At 38.7% G+C, this 17,121-nt stretch overlaps 1 protein-coding gene across 3 annotated transcripts in view; it reads left to right on the top strand.

Annotated features, from left to right (window-relative positions):
• Positions 1–17,121, top strand: part of ptprga (protein tyrosine phosphatase receptor type Ga) — a 438,997-nt gene that overhangs the window by 332,068 nt on the left and 89,808 nt on the right. For all 3 annotated transcript variants that reach the window (XM_037532284.1, XM_017712211.2, XM_037532285.1), the window contains one exon: positions 1,426–1,492. In XM_037532284.1, coding sequence (XP_037388181.1) covers positions 1,426–1,492 — 67 coding nt within the window. The remainder of the gene's footprint in view (positions 1–1,425; positions 1,493–17,121) is intronic.

The raw sequence follows: 17,121 nt of genomic DNA, 5'->3' as shown, positions 1-17,121 counted from the left end.
CTGGCCACTGGATATTCAACATGGCACTTCATGGCAAAGAACTCTCTGAGGATAGAAAATAGAATTGTTGTTCTCCACAAAGATGGCCTAGGCTGTAAGAAGATGGCTAATACCCTGAAATTGAGGTATAGCACGGTGACCAAGGTCATAAAGCGGTCTTCCAGGACAGGTTCCACTCCGAACAGGCCTTGCCTGGGTTGAGCAAAGGAGTTGTGTCCACGTGTTCAGCATCATATTCAGAGAATATAGATGTATGAGTGCTGCCAGCATTGCTGCAGAAGTTGAAGAAGTGGGAATTCAGCCTATCAGTGCTCAGACCATACGCCGCACAATGCATCAACTCGGTCTGCATGGCCGTTGTCAGTTTGCTGAAGACAACCAGTCCAAGAATATGGAATACTGGAACCATGTTCTGTGGTCTGATGAGACCAAGATGAACTTGTTTGGCTCAGATGGTGTCCAGCATGTGTGGTGGTGACCTGGTAGCACCATGGACTGGACCTGCATGAGTGCTGCTGGCACTGGGGAACTGCGGTTCATTGAGGGAAACATGAATTCCGACATGTACTGAGACATTCTGAGGCAGAGCGTGATCCCCTCCCTTCAGAAACTGCGCTGCAGGGCGCTGCCAATTCGATAACGACCCCAAAAACACCTCCAGGATGACATCTGCCTTGGCGAAGCTAAAGGTGATGGACTGGCAAAGTATGTAAATATAGCTACTTACATTTGAGATCCATTATTATTACATATATATATATATATATATATATATATATATATATATATATATATATATATGGGACTTGGAGGGAATGACTTCTCCTGACATTGAATTGTATAAGCACAGTCCTGTGTGTGGATGCTGGCTGAACAGCAATGCCTGAAAGACAGAAAGAAAAAGGAAGAAAAATCTTCTCATTTAGATGTTATGACATCAGCTCCATCCATTGACGTCACTCAGTCACATCAGGCAGGCCAAACGCAATCAGCTCTATTTGTTCTCTCTCTGTCTCTCTCTTGCTCTCTCACTCTCTCTCTCTCTCTCTCTCGCTCTCTCTCTCTCGCTCTCTCTCTCTCTCTCTCTCTCTCTCTCTCTCTCTCTCTCTCTCTCTCTCTCTCTGTCTCTCTTTCTCATTTTCTCATTTTCTCTCATTGTACTGTTGTGTATTTCTTGGCCACAATGACATCCTTTCTCTTCTTCCATGAAAAAATTGCCGTCTCCTTTGCTATCACACGCACACACACACACACACACACACACACATACACACACACACACACACTCTCACTCACTCTTGTAATCTAAAAACATAATATGACGACTGAATGGAAGTGCCATTTCCTTATTTTCACAGAACATCTCCTCATTTTCTCACTCTCTCTCTCTCTCTCTCTCTCTCTCTCTCTCTCTCTCTCTTTCAGGTTGGGCAGAAGGACAATCCTGCAGTGGATCCTATAATCCATGGACTGAGAGGAGTCGTGCATCATGGTGAGTTCATTAGGTCAGCAGTAGACAGCAGCAAATGGCCTCATCACAGTCTTGTTAACTGCTTTGTCAGGATTAGCTAAATAGATAAATAACTATTAGTCCATAAAGATTGGTGAGCAAAGTTGATTAGTCCTCAATAAATTGTCAATAAAGTCAATTAGTTAAAAATGATTAGTCAGCTAATAATAATAATCAACAACGATTAGTCAACAAAGTCAATTTCTGATCAGTAATTGGCCAACATTATCATATAGTCATCAGCAGTTAGTCAAAAAAAGTCAGTCATCAACGATTAGTCAACAAAAACAATTTGTCACCAAAATTAGTCAGCAAAGTTGTATAGCCATCAACGATTAGTCAACCAATTCAAAAAGATATCAGCAATTAGTCAACTAAATCAAATGGTTATCAACAATTACTTTACAAATGCAAATAGTCAACAATTAGTTAGTAAAGGCATATAGTCAGTAACGATTAGTCATCTAAGTCAAATAGTCGTCAGCGATTAGTTGTCCAAGTCGAATAGTCATCTAACAATTAGTCAACTAAGTAAACTAGTCTTCCACGATTAGTCAGCTAAGTCATATAGTCATGAACATTTAGTCAACTAAATCAAATAATCATCAATGATTAGTCGACGAAATCAAATAGTCTTCAATGATTAGTCAACTAAGTCATATAGTCATCACCAGTTAGTCAAGTAAGTCAAATAGTCATCAACAATTAGTCAAATAGTCATCAACATCAACAAAATAATCATTAATGATGTCATCAAAGTAGAAAAGTTTGTTTGTCAACAAAGACAATTAGTCATCAACAATTGGTCAACAAGTCAATTGGTTATCAAAGGTTAGTCAGCAAAGTCATTAGCAGTTAGTCAACAAAATCAATTAGCCATGAATGATTACTCATATCAAATAGTCAGCAGCAATTTGTCAGTCAATTTATTGTCAGCAGTTAATCGTTGTCAAATAGTCAACATAGTTGTCATCAATCATTAGTCAATAGAGTCGATTAATCTTAGATGATTAGTCAACAAAGTTGATTAGTCTTAGTCAATTAGTCATCAATACTTAGTTAACAAATCAGTTAGTAGCTAAGCATCAGTCAACAAAGTCAGTCAGTAAAGATCAGTTAACAAATTCAGTCATTAAGGATCAGTCAACAAAGTCAGTCATTAAGGATCAGTCAACAAAGTCAGTCATTAAGGATCAGTCAACAAAGTCAATCATTAAGCATCAGTCAACAAAGTCACCCATTAAAGGTCAGTTAACAAAGTCAGTCAAAAAGGATCAGTTATCAAAGTCTTAATCTTAGATGATTAGTCAACAAAGTTGATTAGTCTTAGTCAGTTAGTCATCAATACTTAGTTAACAAATCAGTTAGTAGATAAGCATCAGTCAACAAAGTCAGTCAGTAAAGATCAGTTAACAAATTCAGTCATTAAGGATCAGTCAACAAAGTCAGACATTAAGGATCAGTCAACAAAGTCAGACATTAAGGATCAGTCAACAAAGTCAGACATTAAGGATCAGTTAACAAAGTCAATCATTAAGGATCAGTCAACAAAGTCAGACATTAAGGATCAGTTAACAAAGTCAGACATTAAGGATCAGTTAACAAAGTCAGACATTAAGGATCAGTCAACAAAGTCAGACATTAAGGATCAGTTAACAAAGTCAGTCATTAAGGATCAGTCAACAAAGTCAGACATTAAGGATCAGTCAACAAAGTCAATCATTAAGGATCAGTCAACAAAGTCAGACATTAAGGATCAGTCAACAAAGTCATACATTAAGGATCAGTCAACAAAGTCAGACATTAAGGATCAGTCAACAAAGTCAGACATTAAGGATCAGTCAACAAAGTCAATCATTAAGGATCAGTCAACAAAGTCAGTCATTAAGGATCAGTCAACAAAGTCAATCATTAAGGATCAGTCAACAAAGTCAGACATTAAGGATCAGTCAACAAAGTCAATCATTAAGGATCAGTTAACAAAGTCAGACATTAAGGATCAGTCAACAAAGTCAGACATTAAGGATCAGTTAACAAAGTCAGTCATTAAGGATCAGTCAACAAAGTCAGACATTAAGGATCAGTCAACAAAGTCAATCATTAAGGATCAGTCAACAAAGTCAGACATTAAGGATCAGTCAACAAAGTCATACATTAAGGATCAGTCAACAAAGTCAAACATTAAGGATCAGTCAACAAAGTCAGACATTAAGGATCAGTCAACAAAGTCAATCATTAAGGATCAGTCAACAAAGTCAGTCATTAAGGATCAGTCAACAAAGTCAATCATTAAGGATCAGTCAACAAAGTCAGACATTAAGGATCAGTCAACAAAGTCAATCATTAAGGATCAGTCAACAAAGTCAGACATTAAGTATCAGTTAACAAAGTCAGTCATTAAGGATCAGTCAACAAAGTCAGACATTAAGGATCAGTCAACAAAGTCAGACATTAAGGATCAGTTAACAAATTCAGTCATTAAGGATCAGTTAACAAAGTCAGACATTAAGGATCAGTTAACAAAGTCAGACATTAAGGATCAGTCAACAAAGTCAGACATTAAGGATCAGTTAACAAAGTCAGTCATTAAGGATCAGTCAACAAAGTCAGACATTAAGGATCAGTCAACAAAGTCAGACATTAAGGATCAGTTAACAAATTCAGTCATTAAGGATCAGTTAACAAAGTCAGACATTAAGGATCAGTTAACAAAGTCAGACATTAAGGATCAGTCAACAAAGTCAGTCATTAAGGATCAGTCAACAAAGTCAGATATTAAGGATCAGTCAACAAAGTCAGACATTAAGGATCAGTTAACAAAGTCAATCATTAAGGATCAGTCAACAAAGTCAGACATTAAGGATCAGTCAACAAAGTCAGACATTAAGGATCAGTCAACAAAGTCAGACATTAAAGATCAGTTAACAAAGTCAGTCATTAAGGATCAGTCAACAAAGTCAGACATTAAGGATCAGTCAACAAAGTCAATCATTAAGGATCAGTCAACAAAGTCAGACATTAAGGATCAGTCAACAAAGTCAATCATTAAGGATCAGTCAACAAAGTCAGTCATTAAGGATCAGTCAACAAAGTCAGACATTAAGTATCAGTTAACAAAGTCAGTCATTAAGGATCAGTCAACAAAGTCAGACATTAAGGATCATTCAACAAAGTCAGACATTAAGGATCAGTTAACAAATTCAGTCATTAAGGATCAGTTAACAAAGTCAGACATTAAGGATCAGTTAACAAAGGCCATCATTAAGGATCAGTCAACAAAGTCAGTCATTAAGGATCAGTCAACAAAGTCAGACATTAAGGATCAGTTAACAAAGTCAGACATTAAGGATCAGTCAACAAAGTCATACATTAAGGATCAGTCAACAAAGTCAGACATTAAGGATCAGTCAACAAAGTCAGACATTAAGGATCAGTCAACAAAGTCAATCATTAAGGATCAGTCAACAAAGTCAGTCATTAAGGATCAGTCAACAAAGTCAGACATTAAGTATCAGTCAACAAAGTCAGTCATTAAGGATCAGTCAACAAAGTCAGACATTAAGGATCAGTCAACAAAGTCAGACATTAAGGATCAGTCAACAAAGTCAGACATTAAGGATCAGTCAACAAAGTCAGACATTAAGGATCAGTCAACAAAGTCAGACATTAAGGATCAGTCAACAAAGTCAGACATTAAGGATCAGTCAACAAAGTCAATCATTAAGGATCAGTCAACAAAGTCAGTCATTAAGGATCAGTCAACAAAGTCAGACATTAAGTATCAGTCAACAAAGTCAGTCATTAAGGATCAGTCAACAAAGTCAGACATTAAGGATCAGTCAACAAAGTCAGACATTAAGGATCAGTCAACAAAGTCAGACATTAAGGATCAGTCAACAAAGTCAGACATTAAGGATCAGTCAACAAAGTCAGTCATTAAGGATCAGTTAAGAAAATCAGTCATTAAGGATCAGTTAAGAAAATCAGTCATTAAGGATCAGTCAACAAAGTCAGTCATTAAGGATCAGTCAACAAAGTCAGTCATTAAGGATCAGTCAACAAAGTCAGCCTTTAAGGATTAGTCAACAGTCAGTTATTCAGACAACATCAGTTATGAGTTGTTTACTTACTAAGGAAAGTGCTCTGTAATGCTGTGTAATGTTCATGTGATGCACGGTAATCCTGGCAGACTGCTGCACACTACAGGAAGTGCAGGGAGCAATACTGTTTCCTAATGATTTGTTTGTTTGCTGCACAGGTGGAACTTGGCTGATTGATCGATAATAGTCCATTTTAAAGAAATACTCATTAGATCATTAGAAAAGAGGAAGAACGTTTGCAAATATTGCTCAGAGACTCACGTGAAGAAGACTTTTGAACATAATGGTCCAGCCTTTAAGCTTGTACCAGTTAGTGCTTGTTTAGCATTCTGCACAGTTTCATGTTCAGTCGGTAGAGCAGGAGAATGTTCAGCTTTAGCTGCAGTTGAGATACAGATTCTGAGTGTTTGTTTCCCAGTGAATAGAATACAAGAATATGTAGAGTCATGTTTTTTGTGTGTCAGCACTGACTCCTGCTTCTGCCAGTGTCTTAGCTTAAAGGCTATCCTTAGAGTCTAGGCTGCTTGCGTTCGTATAAACAAGTTTCCCACATAGACAACAAAGCACTTATGTAAGTCACTCTGAATAAGAGTGTCTGCCAAATGCCAGAAATGTAAATGTCATTTGCATTTACTGACATTTCAAAATGACACGGTTCATTTCGGCAAATCGCACCATGGGGTTGAGATTTGAATAGGAGGATGTGGTCTCGGTGCATTGATCTTCAGCTTGACCAGCATGTGCAGCTGAATGGTTCTTGGGAAATTTGAGCGTGTTCTTTTATAACAGAAATAAAAAGGTAAACAACTGAGGTAATCAGGTTGTTGGGCCATTACAAACCAAGAGTTCTCTGAAAGGTCATTCAGAGTAAACAGTGGCTTAGTAACAGTAGTGGCTTTAAATGAGAGATTAATTGTGTGGTAAATATTCGTCATAAACTTGTGGATTTTGAGGAGGATACACTTGAATGGATGTCATAGTTGTCAATACAAGTCACACAAGTTCCATGTTACTTAAGGTTGTAAAAAATTTATTATAATTTTATGAGCATTTTTCATGTCAAAGCTGCTATTTGTATAAGGCTTTGATGAGAGCATGAAGAAAAACTATCTGTCTGATCACGAAAAAAGAAAAAAAAACACCATTAGGGTGAATTGCAGGAACAGCAATCAGGTAAACTTGTTTTCTCTCCTCTCCAAGGTGGATGTCAGCAAATAATAGTTAAGTTTAACAAATAAAAGTCGATGTGCTAGCTGGGCAGTGCATCTCTCTAGTCTGTGAGAGTGAAACACAACTGTTTATTGTGTTTGGTGAACGCCAACGGTGTTTACATACTGCAGCTCGAAAAAAAAACATAAACATGTTTATATTCACATGCACGAAACTTGTGCAGCAGCCTCTGTGGACACTAGTCCAGTCCCGACAACATTTAGGTGTGATGACACACTCCTCACAAACACACATCATTTTAAATCAAGACAATGATTATCTAGTCTCTCAGTCAAGATTCATTTACAACTCTGGACTAACGTAAAATGGAAAGCAGTGGATTGACACTGATTATTGATTAAATATTGAATTTAAAATGGTAATTAGCTGCGCATACTGGACAACATGGATGATCTCTTAGTAAACAGCAATCAAGTACTCAGCCAAGCCATAGTATAAATAGTATTTTATATTTGAAAATGTATGAAAGGAAGTCTAGGGAAGCCTGTTTGAATGGACCTGATGCAGCTGATAAACTTAACAATAGTACCATCTATAGTGTTTCAGGTGCTATTTTTAAGTCTGTCTGTAATTATTATTAATTTCAATGTTCAGGTTTCTTTAAGATTCTGTAGAAAATATTCTATTCAATAAACACACACACACAATTTTCTAAGCTGCTTCTCCCTCAGGATCGCGGGAGGTTGCTGGAGCCTATCCCAGCAGTCATCGGGTGGAAGGCAGGATACACCCTGGACAGGTCGCCAGTCCATCGCAGGGTATTCAGTAAATATTGTTTGTTTGTATCTCATTCAGGGGGACATGATGGTGCAGTGGGTAGCTTTTGCCTCGCAGCTAGAAGGGCCTTGGTTCGGTTCCCCGGCCGGGTGACCATGTTGGAGTTTGCATGTTCTCCCTGTGACTGTGTCAGTTTCATCCCACAGTCCAAACACATGCAGTCAGGCAATTGGACATGTAAAATTGCCCCTAGGGTTGAGTGTATATGTCTGTGTGTCTGCCCTGCAATGGACTGGCTACCTGGCCAGGGTGTATCCTGGATTCTGCCCTATGACTGTTGGGATAGATTCTAGCACCCACTGCGAGCCTGAGGGATAGGTGGTTTAAAAAATGTGTGTGTGTGTGTGTGTGTGTGTGTGTGTGTGTGTGTGTGTGTGTGTGTGTACCTCATTCTGTTCTGTAAAGGTTCACCTATAGTTTTAAAGGAGTGAGGATTGTAGTGGGAGCACTGAGGTGTCAGGTGAGATGGTTTACATGGCTCATGGGTCAGGTAGGAGTGCCCCTAGAATTTTTCTTGGGACCCTAGGGAGGTCAGGACCAGAGGTGATGTGAGCAGATTTCCAAGGTGGTGCTGATTGGTTGTTTATATCATGCACACAGCAGTAAGGAAGAAGTTCTGGAGAAGGAAGAAGTTGAAGTTTCTTTCCACTGAGTTTTCAAACCTCTGTTGGAAGCTTTTCCTTGAATCTAGTTCAGTATATTTATGGGCTACAAAAGATTCAGGTTCAAGGCTGGAAAGATAAGGAATTTTGAAAAATTGATAAACCAGGGCAACATTATTGATCAGTTTTAGTATTTTCATTATTTAGAACCATATTGATGTTTTACACTTATTTATTAAGTATCTAAGACAGTTAATACACAGTGCTGCTTGAAAGTTTGTGAACCCTTTAGCACTATGTGAACTTCTACAGTGTGGCCTAAAATTTGATTCGGAAAATTAGGAGTCGGTGATAGGGAAGTGATTTAGCATTAAATGTCTTTGTTGGAAAAAGTATGTGAACCTGTAACTGGTGATGCTGCACATTAACTTGACCCATTACTTCATATAGAAATGCATTAGCGTTTCTGTTGGTGGGCTTTCTTGAATGAACACTATGCCTTAGGTCCTAACCATTCTTTGTGGACTAACAGGTGTTTTTTAGGATCGTTATCTTTCTGCAGGATCCACCTCCTGAGGTTCTGTTCACAGATGAATGCCCTAACATTCTCCTTATGATTTCTTGATACAATCCAGAAATCACAGCTCCATGAAATAATGACAAGCTGTCCTGGACCAGTAGCAGCAAAATAGCCCCAGTCTGCCACCACCATGTTTCACAGTTCCTATGCTGGAATGCAATGTTCATTTTCTGCCAAACATAACATTTCTTATTTAAGCCATAAAGACCTTCTCTGTCCACATAACATTATTTCAGTAATCCTCTGGCTCATCCAGGTGGTCCTTAGGAAACTAAATGGCGTTTATGTTTGTGGAGAGTAGTAGCTTTCTCAATGGTATCGTTCCATACTTTTCTTGTTCATTATTTGTCTGATAGTGGACTTAATAACCCTGACAGCTGGTACATATCCTTAGATGTTACCCTGCGGCTCTTTGTGAAATCCCAGAATGTTATACGACTTAGCCTTGAAGTCATTTTTGTTAGGTGACCACTTCTGGGAAGGGTAGCAATGGTATTGAATCTCCTCCATTTGTACACTCCTGATAGTGGATCAGTGGAGTCTATACTCTTCAGAAATAGTTTTCAGAACCTTTTCCAGCCTAATGAGCATTGGATAATGATTTTCTCATGATCCTCAGACAACTCATTTCACTGAAACGTGGTACGCATTAACTAATGTGTGGTAAAGTCCAGACTTTGATGGTGAAGACAGGTTGATTGATATGCTATTTTTTGTGTCCTGATTAAGGCCTGAGACGGCCGCAACGCCTCACCACATTTTTATACGTATTGCCATGTTTCAGTAAAGGCTTTTTATGCTTCTCTTAAGACGGCATGCCTTGGAATTTCTTTGTTCTGGGATTTATTTTGCACATGCCTTGTGGATGCGGATGGATTTTTTTGGTTTTTGCCACTTGCAGCATTGAAGTGTTGCTTAAAATCTTACATTCTACATTCTAAAATCCACAAAGACTTTTCAGTGCACAAAGAGTGTAGATACAAGGTATTTGTACTTAATGAAGTGTCTCATCAGTATACACATTGAATAAGGTGTGTCAGAGCAATGAAAATACTAAACAGTCCGGTCATGGGGCTTGAAAAACCCTCCTCAGAGAAATTACATATGACCAACGGGTCATAAGAAAAGCACACAGTGCTACAAATGGAGCATGGTGTATTCCGAGCTACAGGCTTTAAATGAGCTAAATTTACCCACTTGTTATTATGCAGTGTGCGCTGTGGAAAAGAGCTAGATGGGCTTTTAGATTCTGACGCCATTACCCCCTGCAGCAGCTGCTGAAACGCTTGACTAACGCGAGGATGATGAAGATGAGTCATGAGGTTTGGGCGAGAAAGTACAGATATGTAGAACAGAACATCATCTGCGCTTGGTGTTACGCTGCCTGGCCGTGAGTGCCTTCACCGATAAACTTGGCGTGTATCTAACGTGTACAGGCTAAGCTGTGCTAGGCCACTGCACTCCTGAGAGTGCTGTGTGAATCCGTTTGTCAGGTGCCGACTCTTAGAAATAAATCACCAACTGCTGAAGGTGTAAGTGCAGAGATGTGCTTTGAGCTTAATTAGTGTTTGGAGTGCTGCTCTTTTAGATATACAGAAGACGACTGGAATGAAAGGAAAAGAAGTAGCGTGCCTAAAAGTCAGATTTACGCAATTTTTCCCCTTTACTCTGAGCCTAGTCAGTCAGATGTGTTTGAAGTTTGCCTTTTTAATTTTGTACTGAAGTTACAACCGTTTACCTGCCTAACTGTAATCACTGCACACGGAGGCCTCAAACTGCGTCAATTTGTTAGTACACCCCAAATAGACTTGCTTATGTGTTTTCATACACTGTGACTTACTGCAATCTGTAAATATGAGCAAAAGCAGATAAAAACAGTAGCAACAGTATGAATTTTGCCTGTATTTTTGTCCATTTTTATAGATAACAGTCACACAGTGCCAGAAAACACATTCTGTTTGATATACTTGACACTAAGGGTGACTGGTCAAAATCATAAAAAATCATAATCAGCAGATTTTTGGGTACCACATTAAAATAAGTCTACCTTCGTAAAGTGTTTAAGAATGGTTTAACATTAGTTTGTTCATGGTTATTAGTTAGATCATGAGCACTTTGAATAAGCAGTTGTAACATGTTAATAAAAGGAGCCAAAGTGAGCTGTTGTATGTGATGTGATATCAATTTGTGATTAAGTTGGTAGGTTTAGTGCTGACCGATGAAGAAACAAAGTCTGAGGTTTTCAGATTCCTTTATTGATCCCAGAGGGAAATTGCAGAACAAGTTTCACAGTACAAATGAGTGAGCGACTACTATTAGGCAAACAACAGGCCACTGTGGCCCTTTTTATTTGTGTTATGAATGCTTATTAATGATTTGAAGGTCTTTAAGACCTAATTAATAACCATTAATAAAGTCATTTAACCCATTCATGAACTTTTATAAAGGTTGTCGTGAATTAAAGTTGGACCGATTCTTGCTTCAAACATGATCGTCAATCAGCCAGTTGAATTTTTTGACTGATCTGTGTTGAATTTGAATGCAGCTGCTACGCTTATACCAAAATGTTCAGTGTAGATTATTATTTGATTCATGTTATCTAAAATATAGAATGCCATTAAAGTGCAAAGGATTTCAGGTGTTATTAAGGAGCAAATAAGCTGATTTATACTGCAACTGTGGCTAAGAGAAAGTACTGGAAGTGTGTTGTTGGACTTCATGTGTTCATGTGGTCCACGGAATGTGAGCTTTGGGCTGAAAAAAGGCTTGTAAAAATTGACACAAATTTCAGCTGTTGGTTAATTTGGCTGTAAAGAATTCAGAATTAGAAACTCATAACAGGTGCATCCTAACTTCACACTGCAGTTTGGACAGGGCTGATTGTTGTAATTGTATGCAAATGACATCTTTTGTTGATTTTTTAAGTGGAACTAAGTGAACACATCCACTACACACTTCATCTTCTATTTTAATGCACACTTACTGTTTATTTGCTGAATTTAACATAACATATCCAATAACATTGGAAAGAAAATAAAACATAAAATGTGGCCTTGGCAAATGTTTTTTTTCTGTTTTCTATTTTCTGTTTTATTTTTTTCTAATATGTTCAATTCAGCAGAAAAAAAACACTTTTAAGTGATGTTCTTACTTATTTTCATTTAGATCATCATTAAAATATGTAGTTAGGCCAGAGGTATTCACACTTTTGGATGCGACCCTAAGCTTCCTTCACTTGTTAGCTATGTTAGCCTCACAGCTTTAGCACAAAACTAAAGAAGCAAAGTTCAGACACCAAACATATTATGGCTGATTCTTACATTGACTGCATTCTTTAAGACGTTTATTTAAGACGTTATTAAGGGCGTTTATTTGATGTCTAAGAAACTAAGAAAGTCCTATTTAGTAGTCAAAGGCATGAATGCACTAGATCATTCTGTCCCTGAACTCATAATGAAAGGTTGAACAAGAGAGCATATGTATATGAGAGGGGGAGAGAGAATGACAGTCACGGTCAAGCACTAGTCACTGCTATTAGCCATTGTAAAGCTACTGAGAAAATAGCATTTGGAGGATGAAGGACAGGCTGACGATCATGATTGCTGTTATTATGGCTGCGATAGTTGCTAAGATGATGCTGGAATGAATTAGTTTTCCATTGCGTTTGACATTAACGTAGAAAAAATGATGCTGATGGTAGTAATCAACCTGTTTGATTCCAGTATAATAGATGGTGATGATGATGATGATGATGATGATGATGATGATGATGGAGGTAGTGGTGAGTGCTGTAATGATGGTGTTCTTTGTTCAGCTGTAAAGACAGATTAGGTTTTCAGTTGATACTGACGCCTGTAGTGAAGAGGAGGATGCCGCTGATGCTGATGATGATGGTTGTTATGACGATGGTGAATGTTCAGAGGAGGAGGATGAAGATTGATGAAGGCTCTAAAGGCTGAAATGCAAGCTCACTTCAGCGTGCACTGGTTAGTGAGTGGGTGAGCTGGCACACTGTACACTGATCAGTGGGAGACAGCAGGGGGGTTGGACAGTATGTGTGTGTGTGTGTGTGTGTGTGTGTGTGCGTGTGTGTGTGTGTGTGTGTGTGTTCACAGCAGGCTAGAATTGGAGGTTGGAGAAGGTGTGTGTGGTTTGTCTGCACTGTAGACAGATCTGACAAGGGGGTCTGTGGAGACGCCAATAGGGCCGTCTCTCTCTCTCACACACACACACACACACACACACACACACACACACACACACACACACAAACCAAAAAAAAAAAATTCAGAGGCATCTCCAGCCCTGTCACTCCAAACATACAACACACACACACACACACACACAACCAGTCAGCATGAGGCAGTGAGGTGGTTTGCATTCAAACAAAATCTGGATAGAATCACACACACACACACACACTGTACTTTGCAGGTGACAGACTACCCTTAATTTATAATAATTTGCAGTCAAAACAGCCATTAACCGTCTACTGCACGCATTTTGAGAGCAATTTAAAAAAATCAATTCCCTTTTCTAGCATAAAATGGTCACTGATTTATGATTATTAAATTTCAAAACATTAAAAACATAATAATAATGTGTGCAGGGGTCCTTTTGGACTATGTTGTCTTGAGGCAACATTGTGCAACAATGGGAAGAAATGATACAGAGCCATGTTAGCTGAAAAGGTTAGACCTACATTGTGACTGGCTAATGCTGTTCCTTTGTCACACAATGTTGCTTCTAGACAACAAACATATTTCTGCAAAATCTCATAATGAAATAATTGATATTCAGTGTTCAAAAAGAGGTTCAAAAGTGCCCACTAACCCTGTCGTTGTCTTTAAGTATGTGTATTATTATTGTAAAGTGAAAGAAAAGAGTGTTGCTCTGAGGCAAGAGGGTTGAGTAAAAGTTACTAATTTTGCACAGAACTGTATGAGAGAACTTCTGTGTGGTTGGTGTAGTATAGCTTTTAACAAAGCCGCCCTCTATCCAGTTGACTGGGAGTAAAGACCAATACATCCTTGGGCAAGATTCCCAATGCAACACTAGCCTCCCACTGCAACAAGATTAAATCTGGATAAGAGCATCAGCCAAATGTGTGAATGTAAATGATATTTAACTATAACTATATGTTATTGTCATAGCATTACATTGGCTTCTATAGTAAAGGGCGTTAATGTATTGGTATTCCTGGTTTTAAACAAGACTTTCATCCCAGCTCATGATGTGTGCACACACATACACATACTCTCAACCACTGAGAAAGAGGTGAAATGCACGAAAAAGTAAAGCGAACTAAAACAGACTATTGGAGACGCCAGTCGCAGATCAAAAGCCGGAGCTGGAGCTGTGTGTGATATAACGTGAATTCATACTCAGCTCTGCTCTGAGTTTTGCTGGAGCTTCAAAGGAGCGCCTAGCACCCATCCCCCCCACCTACAGGCCCCTACAGCCCAGTTGTCTGCTCCACTAATCATCCATTAAGTTCCCAAGACGCTCTTGCTTAAATATTAAGCACACATTAAGTGGTACAGGGCATCAGCTGTGTGCAAAAGCTCATGTTAGGAGACACAGAGCATAGTTATGTTAACTTAAGTGCAACTTGTAGAAACGCGAATCACAGCAGGACATATACCCCTGTTACCCAAACACTGGGTGCGGCATCCCGGATAAAACTTTAATGCCTGCACGAAGCCTTTTGTTCTCCCGTCTTGTAAGCTTTAAATTGATTTCAGGTTGAGATTGTGGTTCATTCTGCGTTCACACCAGCCATTCCATACTTGGATGCATCTTCATTGAGGGTGTAGAACAGGGTTAATTCCTTTGAAGCGCTATAAAGCATTCTGACCTGATTCATTGATCAAAAATGATTCAAAAGACAAAAATCTGTTAAATACATTCAAATCACCATGGAGCCTTAAACTTTTCACCCTTCCTTTATCCTCCTTGATTGATACGACAGATTCATTTGAATCACTATTGCTGGATGATTCACATGAATCGCAATAAGACACACCTAATTATTCTTTGATTCATCCAGATCGCTACAGAGCATTTTGAGCTGATTTATTTTTTATGTGTTTAACTCACCATAGAACTGTGCACACTTACTTTTTTTCCTCTGATTGAGTCAAATATGACTAATTCATTACCCAAAAATCCTTCTGAATTGATTAGCTTATATTGCAGTAAGACTTTCCAAATTAATATTTGCTTCATTTGAATCACCATAGATGATTCTGAATCCTTCACACTTTGTTCTCCATGAAGCTTTCAAAGGCATCTGATTCATTCAAATGACCCTAGGGCACACCAAATGACTGTTTGATTAATTCAAATGACTATAGACTATTCGGTGTCTCCTAAAGACACCGTCTGAGGTGATTCATTTAAATCACCAGTAGACATACGAAAATGGTTTGATGCGTTCAACCCACCATTCAAGCCTTAAATCTTTAGCAATACTTTATCCTCATTGATAGATACGACTGATTCATTTGATTCAATATTCTGAGATGATTCACATGATTCACTAGTTACTGTTTGATTTGTCTAGATCACGATAGAGCATTTTGAAATGATTTGTTTTTTATTCATTCAACTCACTGTAGAACGTTGACACACCAAAGTAATGTTTGATTCATTTGAATCAACATGTAGAGCAATCTAAGGAGATTCACAATAGAGCACTCAGAGATGATTAATTTGAATCACCAAATAAATGTTTGTCATTCGGATTGCTGTAGAACACTGAGTGCCGATTCATTTGAGTCAGCAAATGAGTTTTGATTCTTTTGGATTACAGTAGAGCATTCTGAGACTGTTTATTTGCATCGCCATGAGACACTCGAAATGACTGTATGATTCATTCAAATCACCATAAAACACCTGACAGCAGTTAAATTTGCAGCACATTTAGCCATTAAGCTAGAAAAGCTTAAATGAAGGAAATTCATTTTACTGTAAGTTGTTTATGCTGGTTGTGTTCACTCCCTCCAGGGGTTAAAATGCAGACGTTTGTCTGTTGTCGTTCAGCCAAGAGCTCGGTTTCTAGGGCTGCTTAGGCTGCATGGAAGAGGCTGCGGGTGGCACAGAGATCCAGTGGCTTGCTAGGTTGGTCATGGCTCTGCGGTTGGGGAATTTTGCCCTCTGGCTGTGAGTGTGTGGGGCGTGTGTTTATGTGGGAGTGTGCCTGAAAGACTCCAGTCTCATCCATTACCATGCCACTGAGCCACATCCTTGACTCACCACTCTCTCTCTCTCCCATTCCTCATCCCCAGTCTAACCTTATGGGGTTTGCCATTCAGTCAACCCTGACTCCAATATGCACACAGCACTGCCATGTTAGCATAGCCACTTAAACACATACCCTGCACTCAATACATCGCAGTGACTGCTCTACCTCCATCACACACTCCTCCCCTGCTTTCGCACTTCCTTTGCTCCTCCCTTGCCCAGCCTACTGCTAACTTACTGCTCAAAGGTAGTATGTCTAATGCCGAGATACCCAGATGACTCTGTTCTGGCAAAATATTCCAATGACATACTGCATCTCTTAATGCAATGCGGAAAAACAGCTAACAGCAGTTGCTAAACTGACCTGAGGACTGAGAAATTGAGGCTGGTAGAGTTGAATCACTCCCTGTCCTGTAATACATGATGGCAGTTGTGGTATACTGTGTACAACTGCGTACTAGATCAACATTATACTGATGAAGATATGATGGCAGTAGTAGATAATTCAGTTGCATCCTTGAAAGACGTCATTCACTAAGTTTTGACTCAAATCAACATGCTCAATCATCAAATTCATCTGCTCGGCAAAGGGATCCAAAGCACAACCAATGTTATGTAATGTTCTTCTGCAGTTACACATTTCCACCAGAAAGGTCTCCAAAACTCAAAATATTACATAGTGTAGCTTTAGCATCTTACTCTGAATGTTTTCCAGCTATTTGACATCCAGTCAACAACACCATCCAGATACTGGACAGCAGAGTACAACTGGACACCTGGCAACCCTAGCTACGATCCAAATGTAACTAATGGAAGCTTAATTAAACTCAAATAGACCTGCTTATGTGGCTACTAATGACACTGTACAACATTTGTTATCCGTAGAAATGGTTTTAGCTTTGTGGTGTACTTTTGTTTAATTTTATAGACCAACAGAATGTCATACAGTGTCAGAAACCTCATAAGCAAATCTATTTGGGATTACTTCATTTGAGGTTTGAGGTAAGTATGTGATGGTTTAGGCATGTAGTTAGCATGATGCTAAACATCCTATTACTTGTTAGCTATATTAGTCTG

Source organism: Pygocentrus nattereri, chromosome 21, assembly GCF_015220715.1.
Source record: "Pygocentrus nattereri isolate fPygNat1 chromosome 21, fPygNat1.pri, whole genome shotgun sequence".
Taxonomy (NCBI): domain Eukaryota; kingdom Metazoa; phylum Chordata; class Actinopteri; order Characiformes; family Serrasalmidae; genus Pygocentrus; species Pygocentrus nattereri.
This window is presented reverse-complemented; position numbering and strand designations above follow the sequence as displayed.